Source organism: Octopus bimaculoides, chromosome 10 (assembly GCF_046866305.1).
Source record: "Octopus bimaculoides isolate indiv1 chromosome 10, ASM4686630v1, whole genome shotgun sequence".
NCBI classification, from domain to species: domain Eukaryota; kingdom Metazoa; phylum Mollusca; class Cephalopoda; order Octopoda; family Octopodidae; genus Octopus; species Octopus bimaculoides.
In genome coordinates this window covers 51,124,856-51,148,946 of record NC_142937.1, presented here as the reverse complement: position 1 = coordinate 51,148,946, position 24,091 = coordinate 51,124,856, and the positions used below count along the sequence as shown (strand labels likewise).

At 38.0% G+C, this 24,091-nt stretch overlaps 1 protein-coding gene across 2 annotated transcripts in view; it reads left to right on the top strand.

The window, feature by feature from the left end:
- LOC149133717 (ankyrin repeat domain-containing protein 13C-A-like) overlaps positions 1–24,091 on the top strand; it is a 331,974-nt gene that overhangs the window by 136,299 nt on the left and 171,584 nt on the right. For both annotated transcript variants that reach the window (XM_089359124.1, XM_089359123.1), the window contains one exon: positions 3,060–3,191. In XM_089359124.1, the coding sequence (XP_089215250.1) occupies positions 3,060–3,191 (132 nt within the window). The remainder of the gene's footprint in view (positions 1–3,059; positions 3,192–24,091) is intronic.

Genomic DNA, 24,091 nt, shown 5'->3' with positions numbered 1-24,091 from the left:
AATGGTTTTTTCATGATGTAATTGTTGTAATTGAACTATTCATCAATAAAAAATGTGTTTGAAGTAGCTTTAGTGAACCTGTAACCCATTTGTGTTCTTAATTTATGTATAGGCGCAGGAGTGGCTGTGTGGTAAGTAGCTTGCTTACCAACCACATGGTTCCGGGTTTAGTCCCACTGCGTGGCACCTTGGGCAAGTGACTTCTACTATAGCCTTGGGATGACCAAAGCCTTGTGAGTGGATTTGGTAGACGGAAACTGAAAGAAGCCCGTCGTATATATATGTGTATATATATATATATATATATATATATATATATATGTGTGTGTGTGTGTGTGTGTTTGTTCCCCCACCATCGCCTGACAACTGATACTGGTGTGTTTACGTCCCCGTAACTTTGCGGTTCGGCAAAAAGAGACCGATAGAATAAGTTCTAGGCTTACAAAGAATTAGTCCTGGGGTCAATTTTCTCGACTAAAGGCGGTGGTCCAGCATGGCCGCAGTCAGATGACTGAAACAAGTAAAAGAGCATATGTATATATGCTCAAAAAACAGACATAATATATATAGGCACAAACAAATGGAACAAACACTAGACATGAAATTACTGAGATCCTAGTGAGGATTGGTGATATTGTGTGTGTGTTTTCTGTTTGTGAGTGCTTATATATGTCTTGTATTTTTTAACATATTATTTAATGTAATGCCACGCACTGTCTTATTTTGTTAACATTCTGTGAATTTATATATATATATATATATATATATATAGCAATGTTAATTCTCTAAATGAAGTATTAACAGTAACTGCACGATAAAGTGTAGTATATTGCCACTTAAGTGTGGCTGACCCCTAGGGGTTGATGTTACTGTTGCTTTTAGCCCTCCTGGGGCTAAAAGCAACAGTAACATCAACCCCTAGGGGTCAGCCACACTTAAGTGGCAATATACTACACTTTATATATATATATATATATATATATATATGTATATGAATGTATGTATGTTGAAGGAAGGTTTAAAATCAAAGGGCCTTAGAGTTAATTTAGCAAAAAGCAAAGTTTTAGTAAGTAGGAGAGCAGATAAATCACAAATCCCTTCAGATAAATGGCCCTGCACTTTACATTGGAAAAGCAAAGGTAGAAACTCCATAAGATGGACTCAGAAAAGATGCACCAATATGAGAGGAAGATAGACTCCATCAAATGGCAGTGGGGATAACTAGAAGTAGTTGATAACTTCTGTTATCCAGGCAACCAAGTCAGTAGCAGAGGTGGATGTTCCGAGAGCATAGCTGCTAGAATAAGAATTGGCTGGGCAAAGTTCAGGGAGCTTCTACCTCTGTAGGTAACTAAGGGCTTCTTCCTCAGGGTGAAAAGCAGATTGTATGATGCCTGTGTGCAAACAGCCATGCTACAAAGCAGTGAAACATGGGCTGTGACTGCAAAGGACATGCGAAGGCTTGAAAAGAATGAAGCTAGTATGCTTCATTGGATGTGCAATGTCAGTGTGCACATATGACAGAGTATAAACATCTTGAAAGAAAAATTCTGCATAAGCATCAGATGTGGTGTGTTAGAAAGACCACTGTGCTGGTATGGTCATGTGATGCATATGGACAAGGACAGCTGTATGAAAATGTGCTGATCTCTAACTATGGGGGAACCTGTGGAAGAGGTAGACCCAGTAAGACATGGGATGTGGTGGTGAAGCATGATTTTCGAATGTTGGGCCTCAAGGAGGCAATGACAAGTGACCAAAACTTTTGGTGGTATGCTGTGCTTGAGAAGACTTGTCAAGCCAAGTGAAATTGTAGTCATGGCTGATGACAGTGTCATGTAATTGGCACCCATGCTGGTGGCAAATTAAAGCACCCATGCCAGTGGCATGTAAAAAGCACCCATTACACTCTTGGAGTGGTTGGCATTAGGAAGGGCATCCAACCACAGAAACCATGCCAAATCAGACAGGAACTTGGTGCAGCTCACCAGTTTCAGTCAAACCATCTAACCCATACCAGCATACAAAGCAGATGCTAGATGATGATGATGATATATATATATATATATATATATATATATATATATATATATATATATATATATATATATTAATCAATGGAATTCCAATTAAGTCTGATTTTCACATTTTATGTTTTGCAATTCTTACAATTTTACAATCTACTATAATAATACTCCTGTGTATTTCTCCGTCACAACATATGAATGTGAAAGGAAGGGATGATAGATGAATAAAGAAGGAAGGGGTGAGGGCAAACTTGGTTGTGGAAAAAAAATCAAACAGCATTTCAACTCTGCATGAGTATATGTGTGTGCATGTAAAAGGGAGTCATGTGAATGGTTATGTGTGTGTGCAATGGAAGTGGGATGGTGAACATTCAATGCTGAAAAGAAAAATCAAACAGCGTTTCTACTCTGTGTGAGTATAGGTATGTATGTGTGTGTGTACAAGGGAAGGGTGTGAATGTTTTTATCTATGATTATTTTGTACCTTATTTATGTATAAATTACTACAATTAGCTGTCATTTTTAATGGCATGAGGCCAGCTATTATTGAAATAAACTAGTACTTTCATGCGTTAAACAGTGATCAGGTTTATGTTCCACAATTGACAACTGTCCACAGTGAACAGTTGTCAATTGTGGAACATGGCTGTCACTACATAAACCTGATGATTATGTAATGCATGAAAGTACTACTTTTTTTCAATATTGTAAAATTGTAAAAAAAAAATGTGAAAATCAGACTTCGTTGGAATTTCATTAGTTAATATATTCTTCTACATACAATCATACAAACTCAGATGTATCTATATATGTGTATGTGTGTGTGTATATATATATATATATATATATATATATATATATATATATATATATATATATATATATATATATATATGTATGTATGCATATGTATATATTTATAAACACACGCATAAGAGAAAGGTAGATTGCTTTTACCATGTATTGGTTATCCTTTTCATTCCATCTCTGGTGTAATTTATTTGAACCATATAAAACTTTATCCTTTTGCAGTTAAAACTTTGCTTCATACACTCAAGCAGCAATCTCGGAATTCACTGGAGGAGAAATGGGCCCTACATATTCAAGCACTGCGAAATCTAGGAGACTTTTATTTGGAATTGCATTGGGACTTTCATAGTTGGGGTAAGTGCCCAAATGTTTTAAAAATAACTGCTGTTTTTCTATTAATCTTATAATAGGTGCAGTGGCTGTGCGATAAGATGCTTGCTTCCTAAGCACATGGTTCTAGGTTCATGGCATCTTGGGTAAGTGTCTTCTACTATAGCCTTGGGAAAACCAAAGCTTTCTGAGTGAATCTGGTCGATGGAAATTGGAAGAAGCCCAGCATAAATGTGTCTGTGTGTATGTGTCTTTGTGTCTCTTTTTATCACCTTCCACCCCTTAGCAACCAGTGTTGATTTGCTTAAATCTCTGTAACTTAACAGTTCAGTAAAAAAAGACTGATAGAATAAGTACCAGGCTTTGAAAAAATAAATACTGATATTGATTCATTCAACTAAAATGGTGGTACCCCAGTATGGCTGCTGTCTAATGACTGAAACAGGAAAAAGAAAAATTAAAGAAAGATACATATATATATATATATATATATGTATATATATATATATATATATTAATTCATTCATTTTACCTTTATTTTTCCTTGCTGGGTTAGACAAATACATATTTTTAATGTATTTTTGATGTTTTACAGCTAAATGCCCTTCATGTTGCTAACTCTTATCTGTTTATTCATATAAGGGACTTTTCATGTCACTCATCATTAAAAGTGCAGAGCCAGCAGCTGATTTGTTGGCAGAGAATGTTAACAGGCATTACTGTTTGTTGCTTAGCAGGTAAAGCATAGAATGTAAGCAGGAGTGGCTGTGTGGTAAATAGCTTGCTTACCAACCACATGGTTCCGGGTGCAGTCCCCTGCGTGGCACCTTGGGCAAGTGTCTTCTACTATAGCCTCGGGCTTAGCGGTTCGGCAAAAAGAGATCGATAGAATAAATACTAGGCTTACAAAGAATTAGTCCTGGGGTCGATTTGCTCGACTAAAGGTGGTGCTCCAGCATGGCCATAGTCAAATGACTGAAACAAGTAAAAGAGTATTCACAAAGGTGTGTTTGGGAAAGAGAGAGAGAGTGGGAAAGATGGCTGAATCCTGGTATTATCTGCTTGGTATGTAGAAAGGGGGGAGGCTGGAACTCTATACACTGTACCCAGTGTAAGCTATGAATGTGAAAAACAAACAATGGAATCATGGGCAGACTAATAGAGAAAGTAGACTTCAAATATGACAGATCATCTTGGACAATAAACACTAAGTGCAGAATGAAAATAGATTGTCTTAAATGCCTGGTTGGCTCACTAAACACAGTAGATAGTTTCTATTAATTAGGTGATGTAATTAGCAGTGGTTGTTCTGAAAGTATAGCAGCTATTACCTCTGCTTGCAACAAAAGTCTTCTATGAAGAGTAGACAGTATGATGCTTGTGTACAAACTGCAATGCTATATGATAGTAAAGCATGGGCACTGAATGCAGAGGACCTAAGGTTACTCTTTGTACTCAGTGTATAAGGTATCTTTCCATCTACTCATGTTTTAATGCCATAACCAAAAGCCCTTCTGTGTACCCTTTGCAGTGATTGGTGAGTCAGCAGAGGTAAAATAAAGTTGATCTGTCCTTTCATCATGCTTCACCAAGGATTTCACAATTTTCCTAGTTGCTAGTGCCATGAAAAATATACCTAGTATATGCAAAGTGAATGGTAAACAGAGAAACTGTATGATTGTGAGGTCTCTATTCCTGTCTCACTGACGATTTATCCCCCTCTCTAGTCCCATTATCACAAAATGAACTCAGGACACCCTTTAAATTGGTTAGCAATAGGAAGGGCATTCGACCTTAGAGACTAAGCTAAATGGATGCAAATGGGCACCAATCTATGAGAGCAGTAGCTCCTTATAAGAAATGACTTGGATTATGAAGACTTGTCCAACCCATGCCAGCATGACAAGTAGGTGTAAAATGATGTAATTTATATTTATGACAGGCTCTATGCAGTTTCCATCTACCAAATTCACTTTCAAGACTTGCCCAAGGAACCACTCAGTGGGACTGTCTTCTAGCTAGTAAGTTAGTTATGTATATATGAAGGGCAGATGTATAAGTTCAACAACTAGAAATTCCAAGTTGATATCCAGCATGCTGGAAGACCAATGGGCTTTTGTTAAAAGCATATCTCTTGGAGAAGGTCACTTTAATGTAAAACCAGATACACAGGGAATGGCACTGGACATTTTGGGGATCTTTTGATTTTGGTGGAGATCCCTCCTGTGTTTGCAACCCAAATTAGCACTAGACATCTTGTCTTAGCTTGTCTCTGGATCATGTCAATAGGGTGGAGAGAGTCTATGAGATGTCATCAAAGTCCCTTCTTAGACATAAAATACCGCACAGACATTGCTGATATTTTGCATGGGCACTGCTGTTTCTGAATGCACAATGATCTGAAAGGTCAGTGATGGTCTTCCTTGGTCATGAATGGACAGCCATCATGTATGCATGTACGTACCCAAGGATCCATGCAGTGGGGACATACCCAAACCTACATTGATCAGAAAGAAAATGCTTAACCACACACCCATGCCTGCATCTCTCTCTCTCTCTGCATCCATAAGTTTGGCTACAGCCCCACTGTGAGGTTCTTTGGGTATGTAAATGCATGCATACATATATGCATACACATACACGCGTGCACACACACACACAAACAAACAAACAAGTAAACAAACAAACAGACTTAACTTCCTTACTTGCCAGAGAATCCTGTGCCACGAGTAAAACTCAGAGTAGTAAGACACTGATTCAACTAACTGACCATTCCTTATCTCTTGCGACATTGGACTAACCACATACCATAATGAACTAAAAAATTGAATAAGAGAAGAAATGTGAAAAATCTGAGAAGGTAGCATACAGAAAATGCAGAATGGAGAACAAAAAGTGAAAAACAGAAAATAGAAAACGAAAATACAAAAGCTAAAATGTAAAACATAAGAAAGGTAAAAGAGTTATCTTCCTTAAACTTAAAATTATAAGTTAATAAGGAATAGGCAGAATGTTTCAATTCTTCAAAATATATTTATGCGCTAGCAGAGATACCTGGCATTGCTCAGGATTAAAATGGCATAGTTTTTTTTATTGTTTTACTTGTTTCAGTCATGTGACTGCAACCATGCTGGAGCACCGTGTTTAGTCGCCCCTAGGATTTATTCTTTGTAAGCCTAGTACTTATTCTATCATGTGTTTTGCCAAACGCTGTTACAGGGATGTAAACACAGCAACATCGGTTGTCAAGCGAAATGGTAGAGGTACAAACACACGGATATATACGTATATACAACAGTCTTCTTTCAGTTTCTGTGTACGAAATCCACTCAGGGCTTTGGTGGGCCTGAGGCTTATATATATATATATATATATAAATAAAGCTGAGTTTGTGAGTGTGTGTGTGTGTGTGTGTATTGCATCTATAGAAATCCACATTTTCCACTTTTTCGTAAAAGGAATTTTCTCAATGTGAACTTTCCAGTGCAGTAATTAGATTTTTAAAATTCCGTTTACTTTGTGTGATTTAAGGGAGATTTGGCTGTTGTTTCTAGCAACTTTTATATTTCTTCCCTTCTACCTGGAACGGCGTTCTTACACATGCGCTCAACAGAGAGAGAAAGTGATACATACAACGTCATAGATTAAACTTTCCTCTCAGTATTCTTTACCTATTTTTCATAACATTGATACGTAAAAACACACACAACCACACATACGTGATCTGTGACAACAACATACACATTGCTCCCGTTCTCCCCCTCTTCCTCTCTCGCTCTTTCAAACGCATACACGTGCAAGTAAACACAATCATTCACAAAAATATAACTTATGTTTGTCAATGTGGCATAACTACAGAGTTGTACCCACCGACTTTGGAAGGTCATAACTTTCAGAAAAATGAATATTTTTTAATGAAATTTTCTATGCATATATTATTTATTATGTAGATTCCAAATATGCAAAAACTTTCGGTGAATGTGTTTTGGGAAGCGGGGTGGGGGACAATTTTCGGAAATTCCACTTAAACTCCTCTTAACTTCCAGGAAAATGAATATTTTTTCGTGAAATTTTCTAGAAATATACCTTGATGTATGTACATTTCGAGCATGTAGGAATTTTGAAGGAAACAACTGCAGATTATTTTTGAGAACTGTTCTCCATTCGGTGGTGTTTCGGAGCAAGTTGTCCATATTTGTTTCATTTTTCTCTATTATGTGCGTATGTGCATCCGTATATTTCTAATGAAGTAATAGGCAGTGAAGAGAAACCGTCTATTCCTTTCTCCCCCTCTCTCTACCTCTTCCTCTCTCACTCTCTCAAACGCATACATGTGCAAGTACACAATCATTCCGTAAAATATAACTCGTGTTCGTCAATGTTTTGTAAATATACCACGATTTTCACTAGGGTGTTAGGGTTAGGGTTTTAGGGTCAGGGTTTAGGGTTACGGTTATGGTTGGGGTTAGGATTAGTGTTATGGTTACAGTTTTAGGGACAGGGTTAGGGTTTTAGGGTTAGGGTTAGGATTAGGGTTGGGTAATCGTGAGGGTGTTAATCTGAAAAATTACAGATATGTGAAAAGTACCGACCCTGCCATCTATTATAACTTTTGTTGTTCTGTTTAATATATACATAGATTATGCCTCCAAAGAAGAGAGTTTGCTGGGGAAAGAAAGCAACCGGTTTAAAATGACAGCAACAGACTGCAGCAATTCACCACATTCCAGAAGCTACTTTGAACATAATGCAAATTGGTGCATCAACATCTGCTTAATCTGATAGAATTCTGGCAAAACTGTGTAGCAACAGATCGCCAGCAATTGCTTTATCAGAAATTGCCATGTTACCTCCTGCTAAAAGGGATTACCCTGCTATGTATAATCAGGGCAGCGCAAAAAGTTGTTTTACACAAGCATTTGTATAGCCAATTAGACGGATGAAATTTATGTACGCTTTATAATGTTACGCAAAACAGCCTTCAAAATTTCCCTACTAATTTCATCGTCTTTTGAATTATGAACATATTTACATCATAAGGGTTTTTTCATTGTAAGGCTTTCTTTTTTAGTTGATTCTCACCTACCAAGACTTATCGTAGATGGCGTAATAAGTCACACCCGGACAAGGTCGGGTTATACTGCTAGTATATATATTTACATATATATATATATAGATATAGATATATGGGATCTATTTTAAAACGGGGGCCACAGTATTTTCTTAACGAAACACTTTGAAACTTGGAACACTGGTAGAATGTGTCATATAAAACATCTTTTTCTCTTAGTCTTCTTAAAAAAAAAAGAAATCCCTAAGTTATTCCATGTTAAAGTTGTCGTATTTCTGTAAATTCAACCAATCACTGACGTCCATTAAGTGCCGACTACATAAACAAACGTTTCTGAAACAATTCTATTGGTGATAAAATTATTATTTCCTTGTCAAAAAATGGCTGAAGCATATTGGCAGTAGCTAATAAACCTTTCTATTATAGGCTAACCCTAACCCTAACCCTAACCCTAACTCTAGGGTTAGGGTTAGGGTAAAACAGCAAATTTAAAAAGAAAAATGCAAATAAAACGAAGAAAAAAAAAAGAAAATGAAAAAAGCAAATTTAAAATGAAAAAAGCAAATAAAACGAAGCAAAAAAAATGTCAGAAGTTATGGAGATTAAATACGCTTTACACCGCTTAATCAGCCAAAGGAGTAAATGTAAACAACTGAATACTTGTCAGTGATTGGTTGAAATTATCGAAATAAGACAATTTTTTACATGAAATAAATTTGAATACAAAAATATTTTTCTGTTCTATAACACAAAATAGATAAGTATACGAAGTTTGAAAGTCTTTCGGTACCAAAAACACTACATAAAACATTAATGAAAACTGTGGCCCCTGTTTTAAAATAGATCCAATATATGCATATAAATATATATATGTGTGTGTGAGAGAGAGAGAAAAAATAAGTAGAACAATTGAAACTTTTTCTGGGGTTCAAAAAGATATATTTCTAATAAATATTCTTCATATGAAAGTAATAGCAAGCATTTAAAATATGAAAATAACAAGTAAAGAGTTTGTTATAGGCATGTATAACATAAAATCTTATATAAAACACTACTAACAGTTAGAAAAATGCAGAAGAGATGTTCAATTTAGAATTTAATTTTCACATACGACCGTTTTGAATGATAGTACTAACATGTAAGAAAAAACATTAATTATAATAATAATTAAATTAGTTATGTATTACCATTCTCGTTAGTGCAAAAAATTAAGGAAAACATCAAAAAAATTATTGACAAATTAGGCTATGTTGGAGAAGCTGACCAGATATTTGTAAATAAATTGTAAATGGGGAAAAAAAGAGATACAGGGACATGTTAATATTGTCATGAGTCTATCTGTGTAAAAAAAAAATATAACTGTTTTGGCCAACGGATATTTTTAAATATAAGTAGGAAAAATCCGAGACAAAAAAAAGTATAAACAAAAGATCAACACACACATCTAACATACATGAATGCACGCTCTCTTAACAACTTTACACACTTACACTCATATACATTTGAATACAAAGAAAATGATATAATAATAGTGTCTAGCGAGATATGATAGCTATATTTAAAAATCGTTTTAGTGTATGAACAGTTATGGGTGGTGTGCAATGAAAAAAGTGTAAAAAGTCAGAAATTAACAGTTTATTATTATAAAAAGATGTAAAAAATAAAAATATGAGAGAGCTTTAGAGAGGGTGGTAAAATAATATACACTGTAAAAAATTAAGTTTAAAAGTGAATAGAATAGAAGAAAGTTTTGATAGAGAAAAAAAGAAAGACACATTAGAAAAAACTTGTTGATGAGTAATCATCACATCTATAAAAGTCGAGATGTGTGTGTGTGTACGTGATTGTACTTTATGCACGTCCACAAATTAGCACGCATGTCGCTCCAATTTTAGATGTGTCATGACCTTATCTGCATTTTCGCCAACGTTTTCTCTCAGAGGCACCCACGTATAGCTGTAAAAATCTATAAACTTTTACCAATTTTGAAGTTTGTTGACATGGCGAAGTTAAATCTGTGCGTACGCGCGTGAAGGAGAGAGAAAGAGAGAGAGAGAGAGAGAGAGAGAGAAAGAAAGAAAGAAAGAAAGAAATAGTGTGTTTGTGACAGGGGGAAGATACAGTGTTTACTAGCGTCTAACAAAAAAAAAATATGAAAAAGTGGGTAAGGCGGACAGAAATCAAAGCAAATTTTTCTAAGCAAGACAGAGTTTACTTTGCTAGAATGAAAAAGTGGAAGAGGGAAGCAAAGCGTATTACGAAAGAAAATGTAGGTAAGGAAGACAGAGTAAGTGTAAAATGTAAAATGCATTTTTTTTTCTTAAACATGAGATATAGTTTAAAATATACGATGTTTTTGAAAGACACTATATTCTATAATGAGATTATATATACTTTCTCACACAACAATTCAAATATATTTATTTTAAATCATTTATTTGTTTTAAATTGTTCATCTTTCTCCCCTCTCTCACTCTCACACACACACACACACACATACTACTTTGGAGCGAAAGAGTTTTGTTTATATTTCACAACTATGAAACAAAAACGTATGTAACAATTTGTCAGTCCCCCCCCCCCCAACCCGTTTTTCGGACCACAAAAAGGGTTTGGTAATTTTTCAGATTAACATCCGCACGATTTCCACTAGGGTGTTACAGTTAGGGTTTTAGGGTTAGGGTTAGAGTTTTACGGTTAGGATTAGGGTTAGGGTTAAGGTTAGTGTTAGGATTACGATTAGGGTTGGTGTTAGGGTTACGGTTTTAGGGTCAGGGTTTAGGGTTAGGGTTAGAGTTAACCTAGAAGGGACAGGCCCCTTAGTTTTTGGTTAAGGCTGTTGGTAAGTTTTCCTAAGTTACTCCAATCCACATCCCCAATGCGAACCTTCAGATCAACCTTTTCCTATGCAGATCTCTAATGCAACTTTAAAAAAAACAGTCAATGAGTGGAAATAACCAATAAACTGATTCCTTATGGGATTTCCCAATCAAATTGCCAGCAAACCATTTTCAGCCAAAGTAATTTCAACGGATTTCGCTCAAATCTGATGTCGATGTTACTTATTTTGGTTTGAAATAAAGCACTTGATCACTTAATAATCCTAGCTTAATCCCGAGCAGCACCGGGCTATACTGCTAGTTCGTAATAAATGAGGATTTGTTTACCAAAATCTCTTTACAGGTCAGAGAATTATAGCAGAGGGGAGATAATTCTAAATGTATAAAAATATATTAAGGAAAAAGTTAATTCTCATGGAATACGCACGTATACACCTACACACACACACACACATACACACACACACACACACACACATATATTCCACACCCTTTAATATAATTATAAATTGGCATATATATATGGCTTGTCCACATTACTCCTTATTCACAATTTATTTCATCTCTTCCTTCACGTACATATACCCACACACACGAAAAATACACGCACCCGTATACACACATGTACGCACACACAACACACATGCATGCACTTACACGCTCAGATTCGTCTACACACTTATACAAACACACATACACACGCACACTTGTGCATACATACACACGCAAACAAACACGCATACATACACACTCCTATGCGCGTACACCCATGCACACATAACCCATATATACCCCCATTCACACATACCTCCCACACCTGACAACCCATACATACCTCCATTCACATATACCTCCCATACACCTGACACATACACCTCCCACACACCTGACATATATACTACCCACACACCTGAAAACATGCATGACAAACATACATGCGCACTCACACACACATATAGACAAACGCATACATATATACACACATACACATGCACAGTGATACACACACACCTACTCACACAGCCCTACACACACACAAACATCCATATATACGCGCACACATAATCGCACACGCCTACTCACAACTACATACACATACATACATAGCCACATACATATATACACACACACACAGAGGAGTGAACACACGCAATAAAACACACACATACTTGGCACACATCTTTACGCTCACACACACACATACGCATTCACACACATATACACACGGACATGCACACATGCACACACACACTCGCACATGCATGCACACACACCTCTCATATACACAACACACACTCACATACACAACACACACTCACACAAACACACATACAACTACACACATAAGGGGCATAAATGGCACACGCACATGCATGCATGTACGTAAGCAAACGCATGCACACACCCACACATACACAGGAACGCACATATACACAACATACGCACACACGCACGCATGAAAACATACACAATACACACATACATACACATACACGCACGTACACACACACACATGCACACACATACCTAACAGTCACAATTCCGCACACACACGCGTATGCACATCCACACGCACACATACACATGCACACACACATACATACGCACATACACACACGTACACACATACACATGCATACACACACATACTCGTACACGCACGCACACACACCTCTCACAAACACAACACTCACACAGACACGCATACAATTGCACACACATGGGCATAAACAACACACGCACATGCACGCACGTACAGAAGCAAACGCATGCACATACGTACACAGGAACGCACATATACACAACATACACACACATACAAACACGCACACATACATACAGACATACACACACACACACACACACACACGCACGTACCCAACACTTACAATCCCACACAGACACGCGCACACACATCCACATATACACACACCCACACACACACCACCCCATACACGCACCACCTCGCACACGCACCACCCCACACACACACACATGCATGCACACATACTAATACACATACACACACATGTTGAAACGAACTCACATACACACACATGCCAATGAATCCACACATAACTCCTACACACACACAGCACACACACACACCCAGGTATACATACATGGACACACAGGCAAATGAACCCACACATAACTCACATACACACACAACAAACATTAACACATACATGCACACATACTACACATATACACGCACACACACACACACACAAAATAACCCACGTGCAACCCACAGAGCAAACCGCACGCATGTACACACATACGTACACACACATATATATATATATATATATACACATACAAACACGCACACATAAATACAGGCACACACTGCAAGAAAATCACACCCATGCAACACACACATACTCACAAACCTACATACGTGCAACCACACACACACACACGAAATATATAGATGTATATATAAGAAAAAACAAAAAAGCAAAAACATATACTCACGCAAGTATAGGAAGAAATAAAAACTAAAAATGATAAACTAAAAAAATATAGACCGAGTTCTAAAAAATATATCTAAATACACACATACATACATACATATGGACATACATATATACATACACATATATACACACACACATATACATACATACATACTTACATATACATACATGCACATACGTATACATGCACATATGGATGCACATATACATGCATATACACAACATAAAACATGAATATACGTATACACACAAAACCAACAAACATGCACCTACATAAACAAACATATCTATATATATATCAAAATGAGAATGTGTGTCTGTCTGTCTGTCTGTCTCTGTGTGTGTGTGTCTGTGTGAATCCCTAAAACTCGAGAACTACACAACCAATTTCATTCAAATTTTACACATGCCTTACTTAGGGTCCCGGTTGTGTTTTAGTCAAAAAAAAAATTTTAACTTCTTGCATAGTTGGAGCCCACAGCGACAATATATCTCCTCCACTATTTAAGTATTACATATCAAAAGTGAAACAAAATCACTCATGTCAAATACTTTCACTTTCAAAATTAAACTATTCCACTATTTAAATATCAAAACTGAAACAATCACATTTCGATACTGTAATGACAGATACTTTCACTTTAATGGTTTCATTTTCATACTGAATCTACTACAGTGAAACTATACTCTCACATATATACAGGCATACATGATGGTTATCCACTCATGACCAAGGAAGACCATTGTCGACCTTCAGGAACATTGTGCGCTCTAGGACTAACTTACATTTTGCATTTGCGGCTCCATTGGTGGCTAACAAGCCCTGCTCTTTACAAGCATACACGACTGCAAACATTGCAGATTAAGCTTCCCCATTCACTATATAAGCTGTGCGCTTTCGCGCAGCTCACTTAAGTTCTTCATGCTGGATACGTGCTCTCTCAAAAGTGTCGATCCCCTCCTTAATCTGCTTCCTCCATCCGTGGCGATGACAGGCATTGTTCTCCCAGTCAGTGTCCTGCATATCACAGGCCTTTAATGAGGACTTGACACAGTCCTTAAAGCGCAGCCTTGGTTTCTGCAGGAGTCTCCTTCCATTCACAAGTTTTCCATAGAGCATCTGCTTAGGAATCCTGCTATCCTTCATTCTAATAAGGTGTCCAGTCCAACGTAACCGGTGCTTGCGCACCATCACCTCAATACTCAAGATATCAGCTGTCCTCAGGATTTGTGTGTCTGGAATCTTTGAGGTCCAGCCAACATTGAGAATGTGCCTGAAACATCTCTGATGAAAGTGTTCAAGGACCCTTACCTGACGTTTGTACAGAGTCCATGTTTCACACAAGTAGAGGAGCGATGTCAGTACACATGCACGGTACACAACAACTTTTGTTTGCCTTGCTATGCCATGCTGGGACCAGACACAAGACTGAAGAGACCGGAAGGAATTAGTTGCTCTCTGCAACCTGAAACATATTTCCTCATCCAGGGAGCAGGAACGGCTGAGTGTGCAGCCCAGGTAGACAAACTTGTCTACTACCTTCAGAATTGTTCCTTCAACCAAGATAGCTGGTTTCAAATATGGATTTCCTGGTGCAGGCTGGAACATTACAACAGTCTTGTCCAGGCTAATGCCAAGTCCAAATGCCTTGCAAGAAGCAGAAATGCAATTCATGAGTAATTGCATGTCATCCACTGTATGAGTGACTAAGTCACAATCATCTGCATAAAGGAGGTCACGAATAATAGACTGGAGAACCTTTGAATTGGCAACAAATCAGCGAAGATTAAAGAGGCGGCCAGAAGATCGATATCTGACATATATTCTCAGAGAGCTAACCTTAGAAAAAGCATGAGTAAAAGCAGCAGCAAAGTACAAAGAAAAGAGAGTTGGGGCAAGGATGTCACCCTGCTTGACACCATTCTCTACAGGAATGGGTCCCGCCATGTCACCACCAACATTGACCCAAGCCTCCATCCCATCATGAAATGATTTAATTATAGATATAAAGTGATCCGGACATCCAAGTTTGCCAAGTATTTTCCATAGAAAGGCCCTATTTACAGTATCAAAGGCCTTTGTTAAATCAGTGAATACCAGGACAAGATCCATATTCTGCTCATAACACTTCTCCTGCATCTGTCTTGCTGTGAAAATCATATCCATTGTGCCTCTACCAGATCGGAAGCCACATTGAGATTCAGATAGGACATCATTTACGAGACACCCATTCAGAAGGGTAAGAAGAATATTTGCCAGAACCTTGCCAGCAGCTGATAATAGAGCAATACCTCTGTAGTTACCACACATTGTTCTGGCTCCTTTTTCTTTATATAGAAGAAGAATAATTGCATCCTCCCAGTCCTTAGGGATTGCACCATCCCTCCAGACTGCACTAATAAGTTCATGAAGGGACTGTGTAATGTAATTACCACCAAATCGCAAGACCTCAGCACAAATTCCATCCTTTCCAGGTGCCCTACCAAGATTCAATTTACTTATTGATGTCATTACTTCATCTATTGAGGGTGAAGAGTCTAAGGAGCCAATGATAGGTCTTTGTTGCATAGTATCAATCATTGTTTCATCCACAACTGACTCATGGTTTAGGAGTTCAGAGGAGTGTTTGATCCAGCGACCTGTGATTTCTGTTGATTTAGTAAACAGCGTGGAAGACTCCTTGGAAAGCAAAGGAGCTGATGTGGAGCTCTTAGGTCCATAAGCCCGCTTCATAAGATGGTAAAGCTTCTTTCTGTCATTTGCATCAGCAGCAGCCTGAACATTACCAGCAAGATCCTCCCACCAAGTGTTCTGCATCTTCCTGAGAGATCGCTGCAGTAGTGATTTTACACTGATATAGTGGGCAAGTGCTAGACTTCGCTGCACAGTAGACAGTTCTCTGTGTAGCAATACACTGCGAGCATGGTGCTTTACCACCAATAGTCGCTGAACTTCAGCATCATTCTTGTCAAACCAGTCTCTGTGTCTGGCAGTAACATATCCCAGGGTTTCGGCTGCACATTGTAGAACGTAGTCTCGAAAATCCTCCCATGCTGCAGCAGTTTCAATGCTGGACAAGCGAGTCTGAAGTTCTTTCCTAACCACAACATCATATACCTTGTGGACATTTAGACGGCGAGGAATGCTGACTGGTCCTCATCTCTCTTTTACTCTAATTACCATTCAGAACTTTGCTCGCACCAGACTGTGGTCTGTCCAGCATTCCGATCCATGGAAGGACTTGACATTACAAATGTCATAAATGTCGCGCTTGCGGATGATGACATAATCCAGCAAGTGCCATACTTTGGACCTTGGGTGCATCCATGTTGTTGTGTGATCACCTTTGTGCATAAAATGAGTGCTTGCGATGTAAAGTCCATGTTCTTCGCAAAGCTCCAGTAGCATGAGACCATTGCTATTCATTTTCCCTACTCCAAAACGTTCTAGAGAGTTCCATGTTTGCCAGTCTGTTCCAACTCTGGCATTAAAATCCCCCAGTAGAATGACTTTATCAGAATTGGGGATTTTTCTAAGTATGGCTCTCAGCTGGGTATAAAAGATTGTTTTATCTTCATCACAGCTAGTCAAAGTAGGTGCATAGGCACTTATTAGAGTAGCAAACCGCTTACCTTTCACGTGCAACCGTAGCATCATTATACGTTCATTTATAGGAACAGGGAGCTCTTCCAACTTCTTAAGGATATCAGATCGGACTGCAAAACTAACACCAGCCTCTCTGTGCACCTCCTTCTGCCTTCCTTTCCAAAAAAATGTGTATCCACCTCCTACTTCCTCAAGCTGATCATCACCTTCTATACGAGTCTCTGAGAGTGCAGCTATATCAATTTTATAATAGTTCAGCTCACGAGCAACAAGTGCAGTGCGTCTTTCAGGCCTACAATCACTCTTGTTGTCCAAGAGAGTGCGCACATTCCAACATGAAATGTTTAAGTTCCGTCCAGATTTTATAAATTAAAGACTCTTTGTTTTTCGAGCGCAGGATGGACATCTGTCAGTTGCGCTAAACTGACCAGATATGGAAAGACAGGCAATTTTTGGTTCACCTTTTCTAGAACCTCCCTGGTCTCCGGGTGAGCAGTGCCCTCTCCAAATGGAGCTGCTCAGACACCCATGCAGCAACCAAATCCTACCGCTGTCTTGGGCGACAAGGAGACGACTTTATATCTAGCATGGGCCGCCTACGTGCAGGTCACTGACTACATGCTTCCAACCCGTCAGGTCTGCATGCTTCACCACCTTCCCATCGCCGCAGGACTTCCGAATAAAAAAAAAATTTAAAAAAAAAAAAAAAAAATATATATATATATATATATATATATATATATATATATATAAAATAAAAATATATATATAAAATAAAAATATATACTAAAAATGAAGAAGATATATTCTAAAAATAAGATAAATATATACTAAAAATAAGATAAATATATGTAGGAAAGAAAAATAAGATGCACATGTCGAGCAGAGGTCGGCAATGCCTGTGCTGAGTTTTAGGTCCAATGAGGCTTGCACAACACCTCATAGACCCTCTCCACTTTATTGACATTATCCAGAGACAAGCCGGAGCAAGATGTCTGGTGCCAATATAAGTCGCAGGCACAGGGATGTGGGAGCGCCGTGATCTCTAGCACAAACCAAAGATCCCCAAAATGTCCAATGCCATTCCCTGCATATTTGGTTTTATATCAGAGTTACCTTCTCCTAGAGACATGCTTCAACAAAAGCTGAGGGGCGCCTCACTCCCAGTGGTCTTTCAGCATGCCGGACACCATCCCGGAATTTCTGCGTACCTGTGCTATTGCTAGATAGCTGTTGAGTCTGCACTAGGTCCATCCGAGCTTTCAACAGGTCTTGTTTTTAATCCTGCTGGGTTTCAAGCAACCCTCCTCACCAGGGTAGCCTGGTGAGGGTGCCAGTTTAGTCGCCGGCAACCTGACCATGCAACAGGTTGTACTGGATTACATGTTACCAAGTAGCACTTATGAGAGCCTCATATGTGACCTGACAGGCATACGTACATGCATATATATATATATATATCTGCACAAATGTATCCATATACATCATCATCATCATTATCATCGTTTAACGTCCACTTTCCATGCTAGCATGGGTTGGACGATTTGACTGAGGACTGGTGAAACCGGATGGCAACACCAGGCTCCAGTCTAATTTGGCAGAGTTTCTACAGCTGGATGCCCTTCCTAACGCCAACCACTCAGAGAGTGTAGTGGGTGCTTTTACGTGTCACCCGCACGAAAACGGCCACGCTCGAAATGGTGTCTTTTATGTGCCACCCGCACAAGCCAGTCCAGGGGCACTGGCAACGATCTCGCTCGAAAATCCTACGGGAGCCAGTCAGGCGGTACTGGCAACGGCCACGCTCAAAATGGTGCATCTCATGTGCCACCCGCACAAGAACCAGTCCAGGGGCACTGGCAACGATCTTACTTGGCTTGCCGGGTCTTCTCACGCACAGCACATTTCCAAAGGTCTCGGTCAGTAGTCATCGCCTCAGTGAGGCCCAATGTACGAAGGTCTTGCCTCACCACCTCAGCCCAGGTCTTCCTGGGCCTACCTCTTCCACGGGTTCCCTCAACTGTTAGGGTGTGGCGCTTTTTCACGCAGCTATCCTCATCCATTCTCACCACATGTCCATACCAGCGCAATCGTCTCTCTTGCACACCACAACTGATGCTTCTAATGTTCAGCTTTTCTCTCAAGATACTTACACTCTGACGGGTATTCACATTGACATTACACATCCAATGGAGCATACTGGCTTCATTCCTTGCGAGCTTACGTATGTCCTCAGCAGTTACAGCCCATGTTTCACTGCCATGTAGCATGGCTGTTCGTACGCATGCGTCATTATATACATATATATATATATAGATGTGTATATATATATATCTATATATATAAAAATGAGAATGTGTGTCTGTCTGTCTGTCTGTCTGTCTGTGTGAATCCCTAAAACTCGAGAACTACGCAACCAATTTCATTCAAATTTTACACATGCCTTACTTAGGGTTCCAGTTGTGTTTTAGTCAAAAAAAATTATTAACTTCTTGCAGAGTTCGAGCACACAGCAACATAATATCTCCTCCACTATTTAAGTATTACGTGTCAAAAGTGAAACAAAAACACTCATGTCAAATACTTTCACTTTAAAAATGAAACTATTCCACTAACTGAAACAATCACATTTCGATACTGTAGTGACAGATACTTTCACAGAGAGAGAAAGAGAGAAAGAGAGAGACAGAAAGAGAGAGAGAGAGAGATGTATATGTATACATATACATGTATATGTACACCATTTCGATACTGTAATGACAGATACTTTCAGAGAGAGAGAGAGAGAGAGAGATGTATATGTATACATATAGATGTACACGTATATGTATATATATATAGATCTATACATACATGTATATGTATACATATGTGTAGATGTATATATATATATAGATGTACATGTAATATGTACACATATATACATATATACATGCATACAGATATCTATACATATATACACCCATCACACACACATTAGTCATTTGTTTTCTTATCCAAGACTACGTCAAAAGTACTGAATGAATCTTTATGAAATTTGGAAATTATATTCTTTGCATAACGGCCATAACTCCCATGAAAATTCATATATTTTTGATGTTGATGAAATTTTAACCCAAACATAACAGATGAGCATTATTTAGAAAATGATGTCACACGTTATCGAGGCTACCATTCTTTCTGGATGTGCAAAAGGAGATGACGTCTTTATTCCAAGAATTCCTCTTACTCCATCAGGAGCAGACATTCCTTTTACATTCAGAAGACTACAATTCCCCCTTCGTGTGACTTTTGCCATGTCTATAAACAAATATCAGGGTCAAACACTGTCTGTAGCTGGTCTTCTCTTGGAAGAGCCCTGCTTCTCACATGGAGAACTGTATGTTGGCTGCTCAAGAGTGGGCAGCAACAAAAAACCTATTTGTATATGCTCCACAAAGGAAAACAAGGAACATAGTTTACAATGAGGTGTTATAATCACAACAGCAAGAAAGTATGTACATGATCACGTTCTTTTACGAAACTTCATTGACTTTCATATATTTATATTGATATACATATATATACGTGTGTTTGGGTGCATGTGTGTATATACATCTCTATATATAAAGATGATGCGTAGTCTAGACGGCGTTTTTAGATTTCATTATTCTCTTTAACCCGGGCAACGCCGGGTATTTCTGCTAGTATATATATATATATATATATATATATATATATATATATATATATATATATATATATATATATATATATATATATATCATCATCATCATCATCATCGTTTAACATCTGCTTTCCATGCTAGCATGGGTTGGACGATTTGACTGAGGACTGGTGAAACCGGATGGCAACACCAGCCTCCAATCTGATTTGGCAGAGTTTCTACAGCTGGATGCCCTTCCTAACGCCAACCACTCAAAGAGTGTAGTGGGTGCTTTTATGTGCCACCCACACAAAGGCCAGTCAAGCAGTACTGGCAAGAACATTAATAATCAATAGATATTGAGATATAACAATTAATAGATATCACAATTTGATTTGAGAAGGAAGGGAAGCACCTGTAATACTTGAAGCCTCCACCTGTCCACAATGTCCAGCTTAAACTTCTGAAGGTTGATGTCTGGGGGAATGAGGATTGTGTGAGGAGAGAGAGAGAGAGAGAGAGAGAGAGAGAGAGAGAGAGAGAGAGATGTAAGGCAGGAAAGAATTGTATTAAGTATTTGGTGATTGACATACTATGAAGATGACAAGAAAGTGAATCAGATGCATCAGATCAGTTTGGATGCAAGAGACATGGAGCATTCTACTTTAGAAAAGTAGAGAGAAACAGTAAGGAGACACAGCACATCATTATCATCATCATCATAATTTAACATTCACATTCTATGCTTCCATGGGTTGACTGGTTTGATAAGATCTAAGCTGGAGTACTGTCGTGAGCCTCAATGTCTACTTTAGCATAGTTTCTATAGCTGGATGTCCTTTCTAATGTCAACCACTTTACATTATGTACTGAAACTTATTTCAAGACACCAGCACAATGGTTGTAGTGTGTTAATGAGATAAGTCTTGCTGGTTTTTTATATTTTATTTTTATTTTGACATGGTCCAAAATGCTTTTTTATACAGTAACTGTACTGTCCCTGATATATGGGAAGGGGTTCATGAAATCTGTTTAGTGTAACATAATGTATACCTGAAAGAACACTGATATAACGTAATAAAGAGTCTGCGTCATGTCTTAAATTTATAATCCTCTGGCATTCTTCAGTCACACTGCCTGGAGAGTTAATTTTTGGTCCTGTTCTAATTTTGTTAATATACAGAAACATATATTAGCATCTTTGCTTGTAGCTAGCAAGTGATCAAAAATTAGACATTTGAACAGATCCGGAGTTACTCTTCTTACTCTTTTACTTGTTTCAGTCATTTGACTGCGGCCATGCTCGAGCACCACCTTTAGTCGAGCAAGTCAACCCCAGGACTTATTCTTTGGAAGCCTAGTACTTATTCTATCGGTCTCTTTTGCCGAACCGCTAAGTTACGACGATGTAAACACACCAGCATTGGATGTCAAGCGATGCAGGGGAGACAAACACAGACACACAAACATATACACGCACATATACATATATACGACGGGCTTCTTTCAGTTTCCGTCTACCAAATCCACTCACAAGGCTTTGGTCGGCCCGAGGCTATAGTAGAAGACACTTGCCCAAGGTGCCGAACCCAGAACCATGTGGTTGGTAAGCAAGCTACTTACCACACAGCCACTCCTGCGTTAATTCATTTAATATGAATTTTTCACACTGTCTGTTAACAATCCCAGCATAGGTGATGAAATTTTCATCATCTTTTTAAACTAAATCTAAACGCTGCAAGTGAGTAGTGAAGAGGAACTTCTTTTGAAAATTTTTGACAAAAAATCAATTGTTTCATTGAAACAAATCTCACCTAGTTTCTTTGGGAGAATATAAGTACATTTTTTTTCATGTTAGGCAAGGGATAACTTCCTTAAAAGTAGTCGCACCTTCCCGTCATTCCAATTTTTAAGATTTCTTCGTATCTTCTAAAATATGCAGAAAAAGTAGTACCTTTTCCTGAGTTATAAATAAATTCTCCAATTGAGTTTGCTACGCCGACTGGTGAGAATGAACATGAAGTACTTTCAGACTTCTTCATCATTAATTCCAGCAACTGTTGGTATTGTTGCTGTTGTAGTTGTTATTGTAACTGCTGTTGTTGCTGTTGCAACTGCACCAGGCAAGCCAATAAGTTTTCCATGTAAATGATATTTTTCTTTGATTTCGTACCAAAAAAATTTTAACGCCTGGCGCAAGCTTCGAATATCTCATCGCCACTTTTATATCCTTATATATATATATATATATATATATATATATATATATATATATATATATATATATATATATAGACAGAGAGAGATGTATATGTATACATGTATACATATAGATGTATATGTACACGTATATGTATAGATATATATATATATAGATATAGATCTATATGCATACATGTATATGTAAACATATGTGTAGATGTATATATATAGATGTACATATAATATGTACACATATATACACATATATACATGCATACAGATATCTATACATATATACACCCATACACACACACATACACATGCACACAAACACACACATTAGTCATTTGTTTTTTATCCAAAACTATGTCAAAAGTACTGAATGGATCTTTATGAAATTTGGAAATTATATTCTATGCATAACGGCCATAACCCCCATGAAAATTCATATATTTTTGATGTTGATGAAATTTTAACCATACATATTACACACAAATAAAGTAATATTTCTACAATTTCTTCTTCTTAGAAGTTACAAAGACCCCTTCATGGGGACTTCACACCCACAATTTAGTCATTTTTCCTAAGCAAAAACAAATACGGTTGTACCATTGGAAGCTATAGGGTCACCCGAACATAACAGATGAGCATTATTTGTAATTCAACAGTACAACAGTGTAAGACTATCCTTTCAGATATACTTACATCGTGATTTCTGCAATGTGGTGCATAAATTGTCAAGTAAATGAGACGCATCTTTGCCTCCACTGATTCACTTGCAAAGTGTTGAGTAAAATTATTTCGTTGCAGACCCCCTTTCAGTCTTTTTATTATCACTGGGTCACACATAGTCCCCAGTTGGTAACATTGATTTCAAGGCCTTCCCAGATGAGTGACATTTATGATTGTAAATTTTTTGTGCCCAGTTACCTATCGGTATAGTGGTCATTTGCAAACTCCAGTGGTGACACTTTCATATCCCTTTACTCCAAACGTCACACGTTGTTATTTCAATTGGGTCATGCCCTTCCAATTGCTATAGATCCATGAGCTCCATTTTTCAGGATCAAAATTA